The 24356-nt window shown below is 38.9% G+C and overlaps 1 protein-coding gene across 1 annotated transcript in view; it reads right to left on the reverse strand.

The window, feature by feature from the left end:
• wdr11 (WD repeat domain 11) overlaps positions 1-24356 on the reverse strand; it is a 58880-nt gene that overhangs the window by 30880 nt on the left and 3644 nt on the right. Inside the window, exons 6-11 of the mRNA XM_063491575.1 lie at positions 19303-19468; positions 16399-16501; positions 15512-15710; positions 14674-14774; positions 12112-12288; positions 2760-2844 (exon numbers count right to left, since the gene is read on the reverse strand). Of these exons, the coding sequence (XP_063347645.1) occupies positions 2760-2844; positions 12112-12288; positions 14674-14774; positions 15512-15710; positions 16399-16501; positions 19303-19468 (831 nt within the window). The remainder of the gene's footprint in view (positions 1-2759; positions 2845-12111; positions 12289-14673; positions 14775-15511; positions 15711-16398; positions 16502-19302; positions 19469-24356) is intronic.

A 24356-nucleotide genomic window follows, 5' to 3' on the forward strand; every position in this document is an offset into this window, starting at 1 on the left:
AGCCACATGATTAATTAGTCGATTTCCCCACTAAATGTAAATGAGATGCTAAGAAACTGGGCTTCTTTCGGCATGGCTGTGCAGGGCAACGGCTGCTGGACTCATCTACATAAAGCACCTCTCCTCTCCCAAACTCAGAAAAGACACAGCTTTAAACCTAAGATTGTACATCACAGCACTGCACTATGTTCCACCTGTGTCTGTATATGAAGAGAGAAGAAAATATCTATTTATATGATAAAAAAAATGCACAGCGGGAAACATCTATGAGATCTGTTTAATACGAGCAAACACGTGTTTTAGCAGCAGACCTGTCAATGGAATACATATTGTATGCTGAGAGCGCAGAGCAGTGTTTAAGGAGACAAATTACAAGCGGATGAAGACATGAATGCTGAGTGTCACTGCTGAAGAGCAAACTCACAGTCACCAGTAACCAGGCAGAAAAAGCCACTGCCTCATTTCTCCCTTTAATCCTTACATACACAGAAGGCGTTTCAAGCAAGTTCTGCTCGTGTTGCGCAGCTCATTAAACTTTGTTGAAGTTTTGTATTTGTGGATACCAACTTCTCTCATTAAAGAAACCCTGGCTCTGCTTGAACGGATGGTGTTTGCTCCCAATCAATCTCTTAACAGCATTAATTGATTCAATCTTGTGCTTAATTAATCCTGGTCAAATAGTTTTGCTGCTCATTAGAGAATACTAACTAATGAAGCACAGTTGGCTCTGTGCTGATGTCTGGCGGTTGCATTGTGGGGCAGCTTTCTACACAAAGACTGTAAATAAAGATAGGGCCTTTATTCCAGTGTGGCTGTTATTTTTAGATTGCTCCCTGGAAGTCCCGTTATGACCACTCATGCTTGGGCATCTATTTAACTCCGGTCTTTAACATCAACTTCTCCTTTAAACTAAGTTGATATTTGTGCGTTTGATCTTCTTCATGTTGTTTTTTTGCTGAAGAGCCCGGAGTTACTAAGCGGAGCAGGTTAGGAATGGGACCAGGAGCGTGCTCGTCATCTTGTCAATATGCATAAATTTATGCATCGTGAATTCGTCCTTCACTGTGTGACTAACAATGAGTTCTGTTTTACATTCTGAGGCAACCAGGCGGAAAACATTCAGCAGAAATCACCTGAACTGTGACTTGTACGATCGTGTGCTGGCACGCAGTACACTGAAAAGTTTTTTGGCTGCGCCAGCACATTCACTCACCGCTTGCCCCGCTCAGATTTCAGGTTCAGTGGCACACTGGAGGAGATCCAAAGTGCATCACAGAGGTGAAAGTATCAGAGGACTTCCACTGAGTGATGTAAACATTAAAAAAAAGCCACTGTGTTGAAAACACAGGCACAGAGGACTGGCAAAATTTAAATCGGGTATGGTTTTTGATTTTTATAGACCAATTCAAAGACAGTTTTGATCACATCTTGTACATTTGAAGATACAGCATGTATCGCTAACCAGATCTGAAGAAGCACATTAGGACAAATGAGTTAAAAGAATAGGAAAACTGCACTGAAACAAAGTCAGATTTTAGTCAAGAACATCACCCCAATCTGTCTCCTAATTAGAATAAACAGCCTGAACACTTACTTGATATGAATTCGACATGACTGAATGGTGCCCTTATAAATATGTAAAATGATATGTGATGTGGATTCAGCCCAGCAAGCGTTCTGCCTAATGTGTAACCAGTCTTACAGTTTTATATCTCTTTCTGAGAAGGCACAGAGACATACGCGAATGCAGACAATGCACTGCTTTCTCCCTCCCTGGATTTCTCTGTTACACCAACAACAACAACAAAACAGAAGGACGAGGTCTTTTCAGCAGCTCCCTTATTTCCCAAGAGGTCGCAAGAGTGGATGGATCCACACGTTTGATCTGGCACAGATTTTACACCGGATGACCTTCCTGACGCAACCCTCCCATTTATCCAGGCTTGGGACAGGTATTAGAAGTCCACTAGCTTGTGACCCTCCTCCTGAGGCTGGATTTGTCAATTGAACTGAGAATCTTTCCTACGTAAGACAAATGCATTAACCGCTACGCCACTGACAACAAGGAAAAATGAAACAACAAAAAAACAAAAGAAATAAAACTTTTTACTGTTTTATTCTAGCTTTTTATTGTGTTTGTAGTGTTTGGGTCCCAATTAGCAGAAATGTCAACAGCTTCTTATTGCTCCTGTTTTTAATGATCACTTTCCTGATTAAAATGCATAGTTAATAACAGAGGGAAGAAGCTTCCTAATTTAGATTACTGCTCTTTCCTGAACTGCCCCTTTGATCTGTGATTGACAGCCTAATTAATTAGCTGCTTAGACTTCAGGGATTGGTGTATGTTCAGAGCTAAGGGTGCCACAACATGTCTGAATACTGATGTTGAGTTTCTCCCTCATAAGTAAATTACTGTAAATGGCAGTGGGAAATCAATCACTTTTTTCAAGATTTGATTATTGTACTTAGTTAAACCACCTCACTCTAATAAATACTTGAAAAAAATATAAACCAAATAGGGAATTATTTCTCGTAAACAAACATGTGTTGACATAGCACATTAATTGTGTGAAAGTGAATTGCCTGAATCCACCTCAAGCTGACTGGCTCCTGGGATTTGTCTAACACGTCATTTTGCTGATGTTTCAGCTAAAGACTGCCATGAGTTCATATACTTGCTCATTACTGAGACTGAACTGTTGACCTGTAAAAAAACAAAAATAAAAATTTGTACACAATAACAGAAACAATAGTCTTACCTGACTTCACATGAGTGAACGCTGAGTTCTTTGTGGAGAAGTCCACTCGTTAGGTTGTAGACCAGCACAGACCCGTTGCTCGTGCCTAAGCAGAACAAACGGAAACAGAGAGCAGGGAGTAAGACATACGAGCCAGGCTGATACAGAGAAGAAGAAAGGTCACAAGCCAGAGTTACTTATCATAGCAGCATCTAGCCTCCAGCAGTATCAGAGACACGATGTGTCAGTGTGACACCCCTGTGTGTTCCCTGTCACTGCAGTAGGTGTGGAAAGAGGCAACACATCAAACCCTGTGTCATTCAGCTCACAGCCCGAGAACATCGCAGTTTCATCTGCTGCTGAAAACGGCACAACAGCTCGATCCGTCCCTAAACTTTACCTGATTAAATACCGCAAGTGACAGTCGACACTCCCACAAACTCAAACTTTTTTTTTTAAAACATTTGTTCATACTCATATTGCACTTTTAAAAGTTATTTTTTGAGGTTTGCTTATGCAGCTAAAAAACATTTTTTGAGCAAATACAAGAAATGTTTTTTTTTGCCCTGACATAAATTCATACACAGAAAATCAAACTAAGACAACTGAGTCATCACTTTGAATCATTTGCATCTTCTAAGGATGTGAACAAGTTTAAGTTCTAAAGCCTCTATATCCCACCTTAGCTTAATTTACAAAGTGGAATGGCATCATGCCTATTGTGCATATGCAAAAACCCCAATTTCATTTTCCTATATATGCAATAATATCCTTTATTTGCACTCTTTGCTTTAAATCATAGACTATAAAAAACTACCAAGTAGTTTGAAAACAATCAGGAATGACAAACTATTATAAAAAAAACCCCAAACTCTGCAGTGCATCTGATATCTAATGAAGACTCAAGTTTAATGATGTCTGGAAAGCATTTAACTGGGTCTGGGGCATTCCTTCTGCAGGTGCAGAAACACATTTAGTTTTTGCAATTATACTGACTATGACCACAGTGAGTATGATCACATGCTGACAAAACATCTGGAGACAGTGATAGGCAGTGTGGCATGGGTGTTTGTGTATCCCCTTCCTTCTCCTGGTGCTGCTAATAGATGGCATGTAGTGTGGGCACAAAGATGCTTCAGCAGGATTTGAACAGGGAAGGACTGAGTGGAGATGACATTCCTGCAGCGTGATTCCTCACAGCCAGTGTTTGTTTACTTTATGCAAGATTAGTCAGGCTCTGTACCTCGCAAATTATCACCTTATAGCTTCAGAGATTGTTAATCTATTAAAAACACATGTAAAAATGTCAAGTTGTTGTTTTATGTGGATCTGGAATACACTTCTTGGCTCAGCATAATGACTCCAATGCTTTAGCTGCTTGGCAAGGTCACTGGAAGAACAAGACTGAAAGAAGTCGCTGCTTCAAGAAATATATTAGTGAGCATGCCTGCTGAAAGGCCAGCCAAGCAAGCTGTCTTTCCTAGTCCCAGTGTTTATGCACAGTTAACCAGCAACTGGCTGTAGCCTCATATTAACCACACAGACATGAGAGTGTATAAGTCTCCTCTAGCACTTGCTCTATAAGACCACACTATTGTTTATTTCATGTAGAATACAAATACGATGTTTTCTGACCAGCTATTTCTATAGTGCTAGTGGTAGTGTCTGCCTTGCAGTTTCTATCGAGACTAAAATAAGAATATCTCAGAGTTTGTATGTCTTGGGTTCTCAGTTCTATTTATTTGTCCTGTAATAAGATAAACTGACTGATAAACCATAAATTAACCTTTATCAAAAAGACAGCGGGAGTTAACTATTACAAAAATGAATCATTAATTTTAATCAAAAGTTCATCCTTTAAACATTCTGTTTTGGCTTGGGCATGCATAGTACTTGGTGAAACAGCCTCGCTAGCGTTTACTGATGATTTCAAAACTGAGGGGAGCAACAAGGTCAAGGCTCAGATCAGCCAAATGCATTAAAAGTCATTGGAAAACATTTTAGCATTCAGCAACACAACAGTCCTGAACAAATGCTCATTCAGATGTTATCACAGTGAATTGGGAAGTGAATTTAGTGAGTTGGGATCAGTGGGGACGATGCAAAACATCTCAGGATAACTTCAGGCAGGTACAAGCTAATAAATATAATGATTTAGTTTTGTGTCATCATACTGACATTTTATGTCATTTTTTTATGTAATATACTATAGTATTCTTTTTTATTGCTGGTATAGAATATGTAGCAAAATATTTCATTAATAGCGTATTTAGACAGATTCTTGCACCTTCCCATTTAACCTCATGAATTCCTTAAGAGTACCAGAAATCATTTTATCCTAATCCAAAAATTAATGTTTCAATACCAAGTGCAACTGATGACAGATCTGAACTTCATCTGCAGATGAACCCAACAAATTATGAGAAGGGGGAAAGATAGAAAAAAAGACATATTATAAAGTGGAAGCTTTGAATGGATTCTTTTGTGGGCTACAATCCTGATTCCTTTCTGACAGGCCACTGGAGCTGATAATTAAAATCCATCAGTCCGATAATTGCTTTGCTTTCTGAGGCACAGTAGCTGCCTTCATGTTTATTTTGTATATTTGTTATTGATAAATTTAGATTTTGCTTTATTGATACTTTATTTAAATCATCTATTTTCTCTGGTCCAAACCACGCAGTGGAGTGTAGCTGTCAGGAAAGTGTTGATAAATAAATATTAGAAGGCTGGAAGGGATATCAGTCTGTCAGTGTTTGTATAAGCCACTGAATAAGAAGGGTGTGGGCCTTGTACCTATCAGTAATGGAGCTGTCAGATCCCCCAAGGCTTACAACTCTTTAAACAGGAGACTAGACAGCAGTGATTTTGGGAAGCTGCAGAGCTTCTGTAACCTTCCCTAAGAGAGGAGACCAAGAGCAAAAAAGACTGGCAGAGGGGAAAGTGAGAGACGGAAATGAAGAAAACAGAGTTGGGAATCCCTGCACTTTGTCTAACTGTGATGAAACTGTGGAAGGCAATTTCAAACCTCAGTGCTTTCACACCATCAGCAGTAGGTGCATCTCCTGCTTTAATTGCACCAATAGAAGGTGTAAAAAGTCTGTATCCTTAGCTGTTCCCCTGACTAGTGTCTCATAACTGAGAACTCAGTGTTTCTCCTCTTTAACTTGCGCACACATTAGGAAGAAGCCTAATGCCGACTGGAACAGAGGCCAAGAAAATGATACTGCATGTGCCAAGCACTCATGCGTGAATCAATCTGGATTTACTGATCAGGTAAATAGGATAAGTAAAATATACCAACACCCCCTAGAATACCTGCCCCAGTGCCAACCTTGGCATCAATACTGAGGAGGTGAGAAATGCAACTGTAACTTTGACTCGTTGATCATTAATGATCAAGGAACTGACCTCACAGCCCATTGTTCATTCAGTGGACTGGTTTCAGTTATTGTGCAAATGTACCGTTTATAAGGTTGGGGAAACCTGCAGTCAGCTGAGACTGAAGAAGTCACTTGGCTGAGTGACGAAACGTTTCTCCCACTGAAAACGCTACGTCCAGATGAACAGAAACAACCTTTTGGGATTTACTTACCTGGATGGTTGAGCACGCATCAAGACAACGTAACCTTGACTCGTTTTGCATTTGATGATAGCGTAAGTAGGTAAAGTAAGCAAAGCAAAGTTTATTTATTAAGCACATTTCAAAGTCACAAAGTACTTTACAACATGAAAGAGTAAATTAGAAAATTTAGAGCCATAATAGCCAAGAAAAAGACACAAAAAGATAAAATAAAATAAAACTGTAGATTGAAAAAATCTTGACAGTGAGATCTTGACTCGAGACAGACTGTTTAGTGCTTTGTATTTGCATACAGGAATTGTATATATGACATTACAGTAATCTGAGCGCAATGACACAGCGAGTAACAGACTCCAACTCTCCAAATGCAATATTTAATATTATTGTAACTTGTACTTTGTGTGCGGATTCCCTCTAACTGTGCTAATAAAATAAAGTGGCTATAAATGACACGCATTAGCCTCAAGATACCATTTTAATTAAACATACTTCAGCTTCTGAATTATCTGGACGCTGCCTCCACCTTTCAGCGGAGATTGTGATTCTCCTTCTAAATCCTCGGTGTAATTAGCCAGACCTTCAAACTTATTATTCACAAGGCATTTCACTGGAAGTGGAACAAAAGACACATTTCAATAATGCAGCTTGAGACTGTTTAACTACTTGACTGTGCAAGATGACAACGGGGACTTGCCAAATGATGTGCAAAGAAAACCTAATCATCCTGTTCTAGCTTTAGATTCAAAATGCTACCGAGAGCCAGCTGTGCCAAGTCAACCCCACACCATCTGCAGCAGGATGAGCAGCCACTCCAATCCCTCGTTAAATTGGGGAGGGAGGGTCAGTTCTTTTACTATTGCTACCTCTTCATTCATTTCACTCCTTAACAAAAACACACACACACACACACACACACACACACACACACACACACACCTAAAACAATTTGCTATTAACAGTTTTAGGTTTTCCCCTTAGTTCTTTTAGAACTATTGCACTAATTAGGCGATAATGTGCAGTGAACTTAAGAAAGTTCTGTCTTCCATAACTGTGGACCTGACAGGTGTATAGCAAAAGTAAACAGACCAAGAAAATGGTTGTAAGACGTAGAGCTTGAAGGTATTATTATTCATCTGCCTGTCTGTAGGTATGAAGCAGGCAATGTATCTTTAAGGTATGATTAATTTATGTGTCCAATGTCAGGGGACAAAGTGTAGCCTATTTTTCAGCCTGACAACTAAACTGAAGGTTTGCTGCAACGGGGAGCGAAAAGCAGCCTGCCTAGACTTAAAATGGAATTTGGCACAGAACCACGAGTGTGTGTGTGTGTGTGTTTGTGTGTGCGCGCGCATGTCTACACACATGAAAAGCAATGGCGAAATGAGGGGAAAGAAACACAATCCTGCTCTTAATTTAGCCTTCAAATTTAGCCTTTCATAATTTTATGCATCATTACTGTGGTGAGGAGGGAAAACAAAATTGCTATGTCGATCTAAAACTAATAAATCCAAACTTTGACTGCTTCTCTCTCTCTCTCTCTCTTTTGCCTGGCAGCTGTCTTAGGAGAGTAATAACAGAGGATGATACTTCAGATTAAGTCTATGCCTTGTGCCATCATTTACCGAGACCGCACAGTAGAATTTGATGGCCCGCTGCTTACTCACCGTCTGCCTCAAGGACATAAATTACAGCAATGATATGCATATTCACAAATCCTGACATGCACTTTATTTGAAAAAAATCAATTTTGAGTTGTTTTTTTCCAGCTCAAACTTGAGATTGTGTTGCTATTTGAAATAAAGACCTGTTTAACTTGCTTGGCTTCATATCAGCTCTGTTAATTTCCTGTTAGGGACAAAAAAAAATTATGACAATTTGATTAGCGTTCATTTTTGTGTGTGTGTTTAACTTTGCAGCAAAAACTCTTAAGGCGACAAACGGAATCAAATTTATGCTTTTTGAGTCAACTGGGGGAAAAAAACCTAGAGCGTTAACAAAGAGTGTGGATGTGCATGAAATTAAAATGCGCAGCTGCAGCTTATAGCTGCATAATCATTTCATCTCGTCTCCCTCTAAAGCATTCTTCACTCACTGGATATTTACAAACAAACTTTGATAAAATCCAACCAGGCTTTTCCTCAAACAGATCTGTGGTAGTTACACACGACGGCAAGAACGGCATAGATGAGTCAAATTTAATAAACATAAAAACAAAACGAACCCTTCTGTGCTTCGGTATGGCGAGCCAAACAGTTGCTGATAAATATCCATTTGTGTCTTCAACTTGGCATTCTTTTAGAAATCAAACTGCTGGCAGTGCACCTCTATACATTTCACTGATCAATAAGATTAGAAAAGCACTATATAAATGCATTGCCTTTACTATCTATTTATCTGTTAGAGTTAGCCTCGTCTTAATTGGCTTTTCTACACAGCCAGAAACTATAATTTCTCCAGACACCACTTCTAAAGCTGAAATTGCACTGTTGGTATTGGTGGGACTTCATTTTATTTTATTGTATTTTGCAGCCAATCGTTTAATGGAGATTGTTAAGCTGTTGGGAACAACAAATAAAATCATCACTGTTTGATATTACTCATTTTATAAGTCCATTTCCCCCTTTTTAGGCTACAAGCCACTCTTGAGCAAGGAGAGAAATATAGATATATATAGGCTGCTGATATCCGCTTATACATGCAACACTGAGGTGACATGCATATTTTTGTGCTAATTAGTGCTAATCATCAGGTCACTTTTGATCAGGACATGTCCTTCAATGAGCATATTAAACAAATATGTAAGACTGAGAGTGATGCCGTATACCTAGTTCATTCATGACTTCTAGGCTAATCAATTACAATTAGACTATTGTAATTCATTATTATCATCAGGTTGTTCTAAACGTTCCCTAAAAAGCCTCCAGTTAATACAGGGACAAGAGAAAAGGATCATATTTCTCTCAGATATTTTTTCCTGTTAAATCCAGAATTGAACTTAAAATCCTTCTCATGAACTATCAGGTCTCATCATAACTTAAAAACCTCATTGTCCTTTCTTAACCAAGCACTTCGCTCTCAGACAGCAGACTTACTTGTGATTCCTTGGATAGAATAAAAGTAGAATTGCCTCAGCCTGATAGCTGAGGCAGAGGCTTCAGCTATCAGGTCCCTCCCCTGTGGAGCCATCTCCCAGTTTGGATTTGGGAGACAGACACTCTCTCTCTATGTAAGAATAGACTTAAAACTTTCCTTTTTGATAAAGATTATAGTTAGGATTGGAACAGGTGACACTGAACCATCTGTTAATCATGCTGCAGTTGGCTCAGGCTGCTGTGGGACAGCTGTGATATGCTACACTGTGACACACTGAGCACTTCTCCATTCACCTCTTTTCACTTTCCAGGTGTTTAGAATAGAATAAAAATATTATTATCCCACATTGGGGATTCACAATTTTCTGTTGTTGTTGTTGTTTATTTACCACTGCAAGATGTCATTACTTTTTCATCTTCTTTCTCTCTCAGTCTGTGTTTTTGCCTGTCTCCCTATGCTTTGTTTTTTTTCCTGCCCCCCTGCCCCAACCAGTCACGACAGATGGCTGCCCCTCTCTGAGCCTGGTTCTGCTCGAGGTTTCTTCCTGTTAAAAAGAAGTTTCTCCAGCCCACCTTCACACAGTCTTTGCACATAGGGGGTCATTTGAATGTCTGGGTTTTCTCCAGAATGCTGTAGGGGCTTTACCTTACTGTGTAAAGCACTTTGTGGCGACTGTTATTGTGATTTGGTGCTATATCAATAAACCTGAACTGAAATGTATTTTCTTTATTAGCTCATAGAGTTTGAAAAATACAAGCAGTGGAAGCATTTGGCACACTTGCTACACTTGTGAGGCTGAGCCTCTGTGTGAATAAGGCGATAACAATTCCAATCTCATAAATACAGGGAACTTTCCCACATTAGTTACAGCAATGCTGTTTCTCTACAGTGTGGATAGACTGATCCAGCTGTTATTCAATGAAAACATCTTCACACTCATCATGAGGTCTGTCCGGATATTTTCAGCTGTGGTTCTGTGAAGCAAACAGAGATGGACAATGAAAAAAAACCAAAACAGTCATAACAGTGTAGTAAGATTAGCAAATCTCACAGGAAGAGGTCTCCTGACGCAGAGAAAAACTGGGCATGGTAGAAGTGAAACATTAAGTCAATTATCTTTTGATAACCTTTTGAAATTTTCTATAAAACTTTAAACAATGTCTGTGCCCGTATCTGACAGTAGCAGCAGCTATATCCAAAACGAATTGAATAACGGGCTATCTCTGCCTTAAAAAATAGAAAAAAAAAAAAAAAAAAAAAAAATCACAAGCTGATATATTACTACTCATTCTGGGAGCCTTTTAAATATAGGCAGGTACACACTGGTCTCTAGTCTGTAGTATAAAGCGGTATATAACAACTATCACTTAAGATTCTGTGAATAATAATAGCCAATAAGAGCTTTTTATTTAAGTATTAGCTGCTTTAAGGAAATATGAGTTATCTGTGGGATGTAATCAGTGCACTGGGGCCAAAATAAGATCACTTTAAGTGTTACAACTGCTGTTGATCCCTTTTGTAATGACATTACAATAAAATGTCTTTATAGCTACTAAATGCCAACAGAAGAAGCAGAGATGGAAATTTTACACACAGTAAATATTCGTTAAGAACTTACATCCATGAATTATGTCTGTTTTTTTTGTTGGCGTTAATCTTTTATCAGGCATTCCTCCATCTTTAAATCCCCTCTGGCATAAACAAACAGAAATAATAAAGACGGTAAAACGCTAAAACACTGCAGCAACAACAGCAATTGCATTAAAAATCATCACCCAAACACGTCAATGAAAATTCATCTGACCTTTAAAATTGAAAAGAAAAAAGAAAAAACCTAATAATGAAAATTTTTTTGTAAGTAGCAATAAGAAAGCTAATCCAGGTAAATAGTAAACAGAGAAACAATACATAGGCCTTCTATCTAATTTCTTTTAAATAACTGCAGCTTGGAAAGGAACCACATTTAGAAAAGAATACATAAAAAATAAAACTATTTATGTCACTTTTGTGCACTCAAACATTTACCTTTTTTTTTTTTTTTAACGGTAAAGCCCTCCACGCTATAGAACATCAATTACAAATGAAATGAACCAAAGAAAGCTTGTTTTCTTCTTACCATTCCAGTGTCGATGATGTTTAATTATCGTCTGCAGTCAACATGCATCTTCACACTGAGAGACGGGAGGTTTGAAAAACGCAGCACTGGTTTCCAAGGTAACCAAAGGTGAATGCAGTTCGAGTTAGAGAAATGTTTTAAAAAAAATGAACAAATGCAAAAGATAACCCGGCCAGCTACACAGGAAGAATACGTCACCGAATAATAGAACCAAAATCCTTTTTCGCTCCTCAGTGGGCCGCGAACTCGGTCTCAAATACCAAAGTGTTTGTCAACATTAACTTACCCTAGCTCACGGATAATACAGTCAATGTTTAAATGTTTTGCCACCATTAATTTACAAATGCTTTGACATTTAATTCACTTGGTTGTGTATCAAGGACTTGTCAATAATAGTAGGTAATGATGATAAAACAGCAGCAATACTGTGTTAAAATCTTTAGTGGACTTGTAGGACTGCCAATGTGAACTCATAAGAAAGCAAATCAAACATATACGGTTCAACGAAGCGGTAGTGACTCGCTCGTCATAAAGTTTTGCAGAATTGCGTGACTGTGAGTAACCGGTTTCCTATTACCTACCTACAGCCAGAAGGGGTTGATAGTGGTTGATATTTTTGGTGGTAAGAGGTGGACACATGCGGATGGCAAATGGTGGCAGTGGCAGACCAGACAGCAAACCGGTTAGCAGGAACTTCAGCTGGACTTCTTGCTGGTTGGAAGATGTAGGAAGAGTCTCACCAGCTATCAAGGTCTGACCTGGAGATGGGAAAAAAAAGATAAAATAAAAAGACAAGACGTCAAGTGTTAAGTTGGACATAATGTGAAAAACTACCTCTTATTTGCTCCTTAAATAATGAAATAACAACAGGTTAGGAAAATCTATCCTAAATCAAGACTTTTCTTTCATTATCACTTTCACCATTGTATTCTATCTTATACGGCTCATATGTAGAGAGAAGGCTGTCATTCTGTAAATCAATCACTGTATAAGACATAGACAGCAACACTGGGGTGCTACCATCTGTATGAATATGTTCAACCAAGAAATAAATAAACACAAGCAAAATAAACAAAACGTAAGTCAAAAAAAATATAAACAAAATATAAACAGAAGCTTCTTGAGATCAGCAACATCAACAAGTGAACTGCAATAACAAGATGCTACATTATGTGAAACAAACAGTGTTTGAATACTGTGCAAGAAATAAATCATCCCAAATCAAGACTGTGGCAGAGTATCATCTGCACCCTTGGGAAGGAATAAGTCAAAATATGTTAAAATAATCCCAATCTTTTGAAATCATTGATAGAGGTATGAATCTCTTATTTCTTATTCCATATTTTCTAAGAACTCTAGACACCTTGTACTTGTAAGAAGCTTAATAGCAGTCTTCTAAATACAAATTTCCACTTTGTCTGAAGTGGAAACCTTGTATACAATGCGACTACAGCTGGAGGCAATAGAAAAGCACTAATATTGGTTATTTCAATGAGCTGTGGACTTAGTTATCAAGCTGAGCAGCTGTAACTATCACAAGAATTTAGTGGTAGTTTAAAGCTCTAAAGTCAAAGAGTAGCTACTGCCCTCATCAATTTTAATCAACAATCAATTTTAAATATCAAGACAGTTTTTTAATATAACTTGAATGGCAGAAAACATTTTGTTGGGATGTGGGTGGGCCCTCCGTAATGTGAGTGTCACGACTGGCAGCCAGTACTGGAGTAATGACATAAGGGTTTCTGAGGTAGCTGAGGAAGCATTCCAATAGTGAGACACCTCACTCATGTTATCAGAGAACAGGTTTACGAGATAAGTAACCGCAAGTTTCTTCAATACTTTAAAATCACAGACTGAGACATAGATGTGATGGCGATTCGCTAAAAACCCCCAATTTCATTACTGCACATCAGACTGCACATTTTAATGCACTGTGAACGAATAAATCATCTTTATCTGCGTATCTGCTGGAGAGCTTTAGTATTCCCTGAGGAACAAACATTAAATTGTCATTGGCACTTGTTAAATAATTCATTAGGTTTTCTTGGTTTCTTTACACTGGACATGCATTGTCTTTCAGCTTGGAGTTATATTCTAATCTTATGTTATTATAACTACAAATAAAACAAAAAAACCCAAACAAACCACACTGTGCCTACCATAGATTGCAACAAAGGAAAAAATGGTTTTCTAGTTACCAGCTCTTTCCACATCTCAGTGTAATGACAAGCATGTTTTTGTTTCACAGACTATAAGTAACCTGCATGACAGTGATATTTCCTCATAACAAGAGCTTTAGTCAGCAACTGTCAAACAGAGCTACTGCTCCAGGCAGTAGATGGCTTCAGTCTGTGTGTGTGTGTGTGTGTGTGTGTGTGTGTGTGTGTGTGTGTGTGTGTGTGTGTGTGTGTGTGTGTGTGTGTGTGTGTGTGTGTGTGTGTGTGTGTGTGTGTGTGTATATATATATTTATAAAGGATGAGACAGAAAACTCCTCCCTTCTAATGCCATCCACCTCCCACAGGTCTACTGCTCAATGCAAGTTAACTCTCACTTAATACAAATGACAAACCTAACACAAAAAAAAATCATCCTATTACAATTTTACATTTACATTCATCTTTTGACAGGCAGCCTTAAATCATCAGGGAGGATAAAGAGAGAGGGTGGAGAGGAAAAAAAGAATTAAATGAGGGAGAGACATCATAAGCAGAAAAGATGAGACAAAAAAAGTGAAAAAAAGGGAAAGAGAGGAAGGGCCATGCATCTATGGGACTCTTTGTGCAGAGCTGCTCAACAGGGGAATAAGGCTGGCTTGTGAAGTGCACAGAGGAGAAACCAGCAGTCACACATTAAAGCAGAAACTGAAGGGGTGCCTTGAGGCCCACTCAACTCGCAGAGGTACAATAAAAGATATACTAAGACCTGCAGCATCCACACACACTAATCTAATTCCCTTCATGTTTTTGAGTTTTCACATTTTCTCTCAAAAAAATGAAAACCATCCTTCTATGATGAGAATGAGAATGCTTCAGCTGCACCAAGATGTGACATGTGTGACATTTTGCCTTTCAAACAGCAAACTATACTGTCTGAGATGCACATTGTAGTGGAGTGTTGATGGTGGTGGTGTGTTTAGGCATACCAATCATGCTGTTAAGAGACAGATCCTGAATCTTTTTCTGGTTTGGACCCAGCGGAGCTCCACAAAATGACACAGGGGAGTAGAGCGGCGACAGACCCGAGCTGTCATGGAGAAAGAGAAAGAATCATTCACCACATGAACTTCAGAGTGACATAAATGAATAAACACATGCGATATTTCATAAACTGCATACAAATTATATGCATTGCGTCTTAACCTTCCTTAGTTAACTCAGCTTTCCCTTTCAAAACCACCTCACTGAGAATATAATTTATGTCATTATATCAAACGTAAGCTAAAAAACTTTTTAGGAAACATCAGACTGTCAATTTAGAGCACTGCAAAAGAAAACTTCTGCAACTCATTAGCCGTGAAACAGAAAACCCACCTGTCAAGCAAATGAATTCAAACAAGACTATAATAAGAAAATTCCTCACATACTGACGGAAAGCAAAAACTTGTCATCCCTTTTTCATTTAATGCTGTAGATTTCTCTTGTTTGCCCACATTAAATTGGCTTGTTCACAGGCAGGCAGAATTCACTCTGTCTCACGTAGGAACCTTACTTAAGAGAGAAATACAAAACTGTTCTCGACAGCAGCGAGGGAACGCTCCATCAAACGAAAAGACACGTCAACGACAACCAAACCCCTCTGCACAGCCCACCTGCGCCAGTCACGATGAAGACTACATTTAGGTCAGAGGATTATTATTTAAAGTCAGCTTGAGTCACCTTACAAAGTAGTCAAACTTTTAACCATTACGTCTAGCTTTCAACTGTGAAATTGTAATGTAACTTTGCAGAATTATTTGGCTTTCTGCATACGTGTGTGTGTACCTAGGATTGGCAGCAGCCTTGCCAGTGTGGGCTCTGAGCTCCCACAGCATGGCTCTGCCATCGCTGACCATGAGCGCAGCCTTGTTTTCATTGACAGGGCAAATCACCATGCGATATGGTCGGACGGTCTTCGTGACTCGGATGGCGTCACACTGAGAGCGCAGGTCGTACACAAGCTCCTGGACACTCTGTTCTGGGTCTGGGAAACCGAAGGAATAAAGGAAAAATACGACAAAGAATTAGGAAGAGAGAAAATGTACAGAGAGGTCGATGTGCAGGACGAATAATGGCAGATAAAAACCACATGATGGAAATTGTGGATTGAGGAGGACAAACAAGAGGAAAAAAATACAAAATGTCAAAGTCTACATAGAGTAGATGTTCATAATACTGACAACGGAGGGAAAAAAAGAGGAAGAAGAATAGGAGTATATACGATTGAAAGAACAATTTTGAGCACCTTAGAAAAAAGAAAAATAGAGAGCATAGAGAGCTTTACATAGATTTAAAGCAGTAAAAAAAGAGTAGGTGAGAGATACAAGAGGAAATTTCAGGGAAAAAAAGGAAAATGGGTATAGAGAGATGTGTGTGGAGGAGATAGCAAGGAGAGTAAGTGAGGAAGAGAGAGATTCAGCGAGACAATTGCCTCCCATTGGCCTATCACGCTAAGCCTAAGATAAATGAGACAGTAAGGGGCTAAATGCCCGCTGGAGTATAGGAAAAAAGGCTACAGGATCCAATTGCAGTGCAGTTGGCTGAATAGATGATGACTGGGGGATGGAGCACTGAAGTGAGGAGCAGCTTAGGCGCTGAAGTGAGGAGTGAGTAAAGCACAACGGCTATGTGCAGATTGTGAGTGGATACACCATTGTGAAAAGGTTTCATACCCGCTGCTTCCTCAGTGGCAACCGTGGAGCGACAAACTCGTAGTGTGATACAACCATTCTCATGGAGACAGTAGAGGGCGTCTCTCTGAGCACAGGGAATCACCTAAACACAGAGGGCGTGAAAAAAAAAGGGGATCATGTGTGATTGTGACTTTGCCAAATGTCTATTTGAGACTTAATGTTGAACAGGTGGTGTTTACATTTGCTCTAAGCACTGCATGAATTTGCCAATGTATTTGCTCCACAGCATGAGAACCCCCTAATACACTCATCAAAATCTACATGTGTAAATTTGTTTGGCACAAACAGAGAAAAACAGAGCAGGGGCTAAGCTTAATTAGCTTGTCAGATCTCATGCTTGTCTAAAAAGGAGGGATTTTTGCCAAAAGTTTAGGCTCCTGAGCCATACTGATGACATGATTGGGAAAAATATTATTGTGCAGACTTAAGATGTTATGGCATAGTCATGTTTTATAAATACATGGGCAATAAGCTAAGAAGGTGGGAATTTAAAATATACAACAAGTCCTAGAATACGTTGTTTGCTGACTACACCAGGCAAGATCTATTATCATACAAAAAAGGGATACATTTGATAAATTATCCTGATTATGAATTGTGCAAATATACAGCAGAATTCATTACAGTTGTACTTTAAGTAATTATTCTACACTTTTACTCTCTCCCCTCACCCCTAACCAGTCGTGGCAAATGGCTGCCCCTCCCAGAGCTTTTGTCGCGCTAAAGAGGAGTTTTTCCTTCCCACTGTCGCCAAGTGCTTGCTCAAAAGGGGTCGTCTGATTGCTGAGGTTTTCTCTGTATTATTGTAGGGTCTCTACCTTACAATATAAAGCACTTTGAAGTGACTGCTGTTCCACATTACAGCGAGGTTAGAAGAAAATTCACATTTCTTGGAGCACAACGGACAACAAGACGGTCATCAAAAACACTGAATGACTTGTTTGCATTTAACAGCTCTGAAAATAGTTTTATCTTAAAGTGCAAAGAAGCAGCAGCGTTTTGGGGCCAGTTCTAGTGTTGTATAAATATCAGATCCACTTCTGTGATCCTTTGAATATATTTATTGATGTGTGTGGGCATGTGCATCTGTTATTTTATTGTGTAATTCTCCGTTTCATGTGCAGCAGTTTGGTTAACTTTGTTGTTTTAAATATGCTGTATAAAGAAATTTGCCCTACAGAGCTCACCTGGTATGATCTGTAAACAATAAATTCTATATCAATGCAGTTCTCATGTTTCTATACCTTATTAACTCATGACAGTAATTAATATATTGACGTTACAGTCACTGGTGAGGCTACATCACTGAACTTTTGTTTGTTACTTCTAATAGATAATCGAATCAAACTACTAGTTAAATTCATCTTATTCACAAATATGTGCATTCAGTTGTGATTGTTATTTTCTAATCACAAAGCTGACATCTTCACATTGCTTCTTTTGTTGGCTTTCTGAACGTCTGATTTCATTGAACATACTGTACATTTTAAAATACCTCACTCAATCTATGCCAGTGCACAAAATATTCCAAATACTGAAATTCAAAAACTGCAAGACATCAATCTGCAGCCATCTGAAATCAAAGTAAATCAGCACCTTGTTGAAAATGAACAGATAAACAAATTGATGGATTCTGTATTAGTTTGCTATTGATAGATGGAAAAATGACTGTTGGCCATGTTGACCTGACAAACTGGCAACTGCACACTATGTATGCCTCAACCTGACAGTGGAGCCTCTGTACACTCGAGCATAGACCTTTGCTAAACTGTGTCATCATTCATGCAAATTGGCTGGAAGACAAGCACTTTATAACACTTAGAGAAAGGAGGCGTTGGTCAGACAGAGCCTAGGCAGCTGAGTAATACCCCTTTGCTTCTGCCCCTGGTGACTTTAGATCTTACTCCTTGACTACAAAAGCTCATTCTCTACCTTTGTGTTGTTAAACCATAGAGACGTTTATTAAAACAAGATCAGTGACAAACCAAATAAAGTATGATTTATGATAGGACTATAATACAAAGAACAGAGCGCAATTTCACAGAAGCAGAACATGTCATCGACTGCAGAGATGAACTAATAACTGCAAACTGTTCCATGCATGTACATTCAGGCATGAAATTCAACGAGTTAGAAAAAGGCACATTAGGTCTCAAATACAGTAGAACCACCACCGTGAAAAATAAGGAGAGCTACTCTGTGTAATGACAGGGCAGCACAATGGTCAATCTTTTGGAGACGGAGAGTAAGTATAGAAAGGGGGAGCGAACGGTGCGACTTTAAGACAGTTTCTGTTCAATTACTAGCACTGGAGCTGTGACAAATCCTCAGTGTAATACCCCCACAGCATTCATCAATTTCCAATTAGAAATCCAGACTTTAAAAGAAAGTGAATTGGCACCTAAAGGTCAAGTCTGTCGCTGTGGAGAGGCAGCATAAAGGCAGGGGGGGACTTTTTTTTCCCCCTTGTTGCTAATGACTACATGGTCCTGATGTGCAGTTGTCACACCCAATGAGGAGAAACAACTGCAGAGGCGGGTGCAAAAAGAGTTAAGAACTTTATCATTCGTGGCAGGAGGAACTGTCTTCCTAGAGGAATCATCCATAAAAAAGACAGATTTCAGTAAAGCTCTTCAAGTAAGATGTTGATATATGAGGTTTGTTAAAGCCACATAACACAGCCATCCTTTCACCTAGACCAACTACGGTGTCAGCGCAAAGCAGTTTAAAAAATGTCTTGCACATAACGTCAAGAGTAAGTGATTGGTGAGAACTCAGAGCCTGAAAATTTAATGCTGTTTTAAGGTTAACTTTCATCTCTTCAAGTTTAACCGAGATCCATATTAAAGGGATTTTGCTGCGTATTTTTGCAGCGTGCCTCACCTGGATGAAGGGAACCCCGGAGCGCTCGATGGCCACCACACCCACCGTCTGACTGAGCTCCAGGTCCAGGATCAAAATTTCTCTGGGATAAAGCAGCAGCATGTGGTTTCTCTTCGAAGGTAGGTAGGATAGCTGCAGGCAGTCGTTCAGCGTCACAGCCTCTGCCCTAAAGCATCAGACAGCAGGGGAATGACAACAATGAGAACAGGAAGTTAGTTAAAACAGCCTGACACTGAAACTGAGAACAAACTAGATGGAATGGTAAATAATAAACTATCAATCTTTATTGACAAAAAGATTTTTCTTTAATCCAAGGATTAAGCATGTCCTTGAATTGCCTGTTTTCTCGTGTTGTTTACAGCGCAATTTAATGGACACAAAAGATGAAAAATGCAAATTACGATGACTAGAAATGAGGGTTAGATAATATACCGCTCAGTAAGTCAGTCTTATTCTCCAGATAAATCAGGATATAATGAGACTCTGCTGTAACAACAACACATGCATATGAAAAATGCAAATTCCATGCAAACCAATATGACGCTAGATTTAAAATTCCTGAATCAAGTTTAATATAAAAATTCTCTCATTTCTAGGACAAGTTGATATTTATTCATGTCTTCCCAAACAGAAGCTAGAATGAATGACTTATTATTGTTGTGAGTCACAGTGAAAATTTGAAAAGGCACTTTGGTTGGCTGATGAACTAAGCAGGTACTGTAAGAATTGCAAAGAATTTCCTTTACATTACTTTTGGCTGCTCTGATTTGTTATTCACAGCGACTTCTTTCATGTGCGACTAAATTAATGACAGGTACTATCATCTGTGGCGGCAACCAGTTTTGATCTCTCCGTATCACAGCAAAGCGGTCACAGGTACTTCTGTTCAGTACAGTTCACTCAAGAAGGAAAAAGAGTCGATTTGCACTGAACTTATGAGCAGGTCTACAGCCATAACTCATTCCAACAGCTGAATTCCTCTAGGTCACGGCAAGATCAAATAAAAGAGAGACAAACCTTATAACACAATGGAGATCATTATCATCTGGGGAAAGTGTAACAGATAAAATAGACTCAGTAGGGGAACCTTTAGGAGTTACTGAGCTAAATTACACTTTTAGCAGCTTACTGAAGTCAGAAAAGAAAGAGATAGAGGCTAAAATGTCTGAGTCACCAAAGGCAGAACATCAGAAAGAAGCAGACCTTAGATTGCAAGCAACAGATCTTCAGAGAGAAATGAAAAAAGAAAAAAGGGAGAAAGGGGAAATAAAAAGACCTGCAGCCCTCAAATATTCAGCTCTCCAATTACCAAAACATCACACGCCCTTCTCGCTCTCTCAATCGTTGTTATGAATAAGACATGAAGGCTACAGCGGTCAGAAGATCACACACAGTTACATATTGCTAAGTACATACACATATGTGTGCTCACGCAATGAGTTTGCTATCAAAGACGCAGGACATTTGATAGCAAAGGTGGATGCCTTTATTAAAGTTTTAAAGCACTCTCGAGGTTCTATTATTTAACTCACCCAAAGGACATTAAAATCAAATACTGTCTTTATACAGCAGTCACAGCACCTTGAGCTTGTTATCTACACAATACAAAATCAATTTACACACACTGGCAGCTGCTGGAGATGATACAGCAGAAAACTGAACTGATGCTCACACTGTGGGACAAAAAAACCCCACAACCTAAAATACTTCTATAACAAAACCTGTCCATTTCACGTCACGTCACTCCATTACTGATCACTGATTACATTTGTACATGTCTGTGAATGATCGGGTTCTCTTTCATGTTATGTTGTTTCCTTTTCGATTGCTCTCACACTACCTGCAGCCGAGCTTCAAATAAAACTCGAGAGTTTGTAGTATTTGGAAGCAGCTTTCGCATGTGTACATCACCACAGTACAAAGCCATAAATCACACCTCTAAGACTGAAGTGAAGACTGAGCTTTAACAAAAGTCCTCAATTATCCATTTATTATCCAGCCAGAGCTGCCCTAAAGAACAGTGTTGGGAATAAGTGGTTGAATGTTTGCTTGATTAACCTCTGATTTTTGAAATAAGTCCAGTGTGCAGTAGCAGGGCAGCATCCTACTGCCCTAAAACCAGTGAGCTGGCATTAACTGTGCATTTGTCGGTGTGGTTAGCGGCTGTTCATCGAATGTGTCCAAATCAAGAGATTCAGTTTCATCAATTTTTGATCAGCAATCTGAAGAGCAGCTACAGTCAGACAGAACCCCCAACTCATCGGTAAGATAATTAACTTTGCCATTCCCTGTTGTGTGGAAAACTACTCGCTCTGCACACAACATGATTTCAGATGAAGCCATGAATTTAAAAAAGGCCTGATTATTCAGACTTACTGTTTTTATCCAAAACATTATGATTTTTTCATAATCATAAGAACTACAACTTCAAGCGTCTTAGTGAATTATTTAGATTTTTTTTAATCTAACTTATAAATATTTCTGTCAGTTTAAAAGAAAACATACATTAGTCGACGTTGCTCTGTATATGTAATAGTATGGCTGACTTCATTTTGATAAATGAACCAAATCTCTAGTGGCTAACACCCAGATTAATGGCTCCCTGATGGGACACTAATGCACACAATACCATACTGTATTCAGTAAGTTTCTGATAACACTGTGGGAGAGCAGAGTCTTGTTTAAATCCTCCATTTATCACCCACTAGCAGACAGAACCGGCGAGAGTAGAGACTGTAGACAAAGGCGAACTGAAGGAATACAGCATCTTGGATAGTAATTACACACAGTTAAAGGTGAGGAAGGAAGTTGTCACACATGGATAGAAGACTAAAACAGACAAAATGAGAAAGGCACGAGAGAATAAAGACAAGTAAGATTAATGGAGTGTTTGTTATCAGAACTAACTTGGTGGGTGGACAGAGAGACTGGGGCATGCTGCTATAAATAAGCCTGACAGTCACAACCACTCTAGCAGGAAGCTGCCAGCACATCAAACAAGTCTTCAGCTCATGCAACTTTTTCTAAATTAGCGCTTATACAATTTATCAAGTTTGTCAACTAATGGAATAAGAAGCCAGAAGAAGTACATCACTACTTCTGCTGCGTTTCAGAATTAAAAATCAATGTAGCAAATATGCCAAGTGATCAAATCCTTCCTTATTCTCTTGAGAAATGCTACTCCCGGACCCTTGACTTGATTTAGCATCAGATCTAAGTTTAAAGAGGAATCTCACTGCTGTGCTGGAGAGACAGTTACATCAAAACTAGGTCATCTATGTAGTGAAAGGTGCTGTTCCTGTTTTGGGTTTTTTTTCTGCAATGACCAAAGAAAACAGAAAAAACAAAACAAACCAAACATAAAAATAGACCGTGTTAGTCCATACTGCTGTCAACAAAAATGCTCCGTGACCTGCTTCTTACAATGTTGCTTGTCAGGCCATTTCTATTGGTTAGGCTTGAAAAAGTGTCTGGAATACTTCTCCTGTTCACATAATTTGGAGGAGCTTTGCTGTTGAATGAACAGGTAGGTCTCAGGTAACACAGTGGAGAGTAAAATATACTCTACAGAAAGACCAATCGGCCACAACATTAAAACCACTGGCAGGTGAAGTCAATAACATTGATTATCTTGTTACACTGAGTAAGGGTGTGAGAAATTAAACAGCATGTGAACTGCCAGTTCTTGAATATGATGTCCTGAAAGCAGAAAACGGGCAAGTGTAATCTTAGTGACCTTGATGAGGGCAAGAGTGTGATGAAAATAATAATGCTGGCTATGACAGAAAGGAGGCAAAATACAGAGCTCACTGTATATAGGCATGCATAACAACAGCCTGGTCTGACCGCTCATGCTGACCCCTCTTCACAGAAGAATGGGCATGTGAGAATTGGACCGAGGAGAAGTGGTTCTGGACTCACACATCAAAATTTATTTTAGATCAGGAGCTATTAATATTCCCCAAGCTGTCACGTGAGAAACTACATCAATAATATCAGACAATAAAAATGTGAAATAGGCATAAGAACAGAAAAGACTTTATCACCATTTAATCAACATTTCCAAAACTAAGTGTGAACAAAAATGCGCATGTTGTTTAAATTTGTATAAATCTGTTCACATGTGAGGGCAGATCCAAAGAGAATCAACATCTTCACTGACAATGGCTCTTTTTCCTCCTTGAGAAAATACAAACAAATCCAGCAGTAATACTGATTTAAAGTGCTCTCCCAGCAATGAGTCAGATTGAGCAGGTCAATCACTGTTTTGATCAAATAATAAATATACAAATCAAACTTAATTGAATTTCACATTCTCTTCATAGCTTTCATTGTAAACCTCTTCAACGATTAAAATATAAAAACTCAAAATAAACTTTTGAAAATGTAAAATAAATGGATAAAACTTTACAGTCAGTTTGATCATTCAGAGTGTTTTGCAGGCACGACAGGCACTGACTTGATATTAGGCAGCTGCTTTTAATGTTGTGGCCAAACAGTGTATGCTTCCAGCCCTGTATATTACAAAGCCTGGTTAGTAACTGAGATTTAGTTCATATGACAGTAAATAAACCTTGGTGTTTACTTAGAAATCATATCATACGTTACAATCAGAGAAACATCACTTCTATCATGTAACAGTGATAACTATGACTGCCTTATGTCAGTCCTCTTAAACCAGCCTTTCTTGCGCCACAGGCCGGTTAAATGTCAGACAATATTTCCACGGACCGGCCTTTAAGGTGTCACGGATAAATACAACAAAGTAAAATGATATGACCAAGACAAAACCTGTGGTATTTTTGTAACTATAATAATAAACGCAAATTCACTGTGTAATTGTGTAACTTTGATTAGCAGCATCCTCCTGAAATGCGCCAACAACATTGAGAGTAATATCCTTCTCCTTGCCCCTAATGCTCTTTGGTCGCCATGGTAACGTGTAAATATTTCTTTCAACACAACTACAACACAGGAAAAGACCCAGGGAAACCGAATTAACGATAAAAAAATCCTGAAAACCATAAATTTCACACCCGAGCCTCAAGTCTAGC

Source organism: Pelmatolapia mariae, linkage group LG13, assembly GCF_036321145.2.
Source record: "Pelmatolapia mariae isolate MD_Pm_ZW linkage group LG13, Pm_UMD_F_2, whole genome shotgun sequence".
NCBI classification, from domain to species: Eukaryota; Metazoa; Chordata; class Actinopteri; order Cichliformes; family Cichlidae; genus Pelmatolapia; species Pelmatolapia mariae.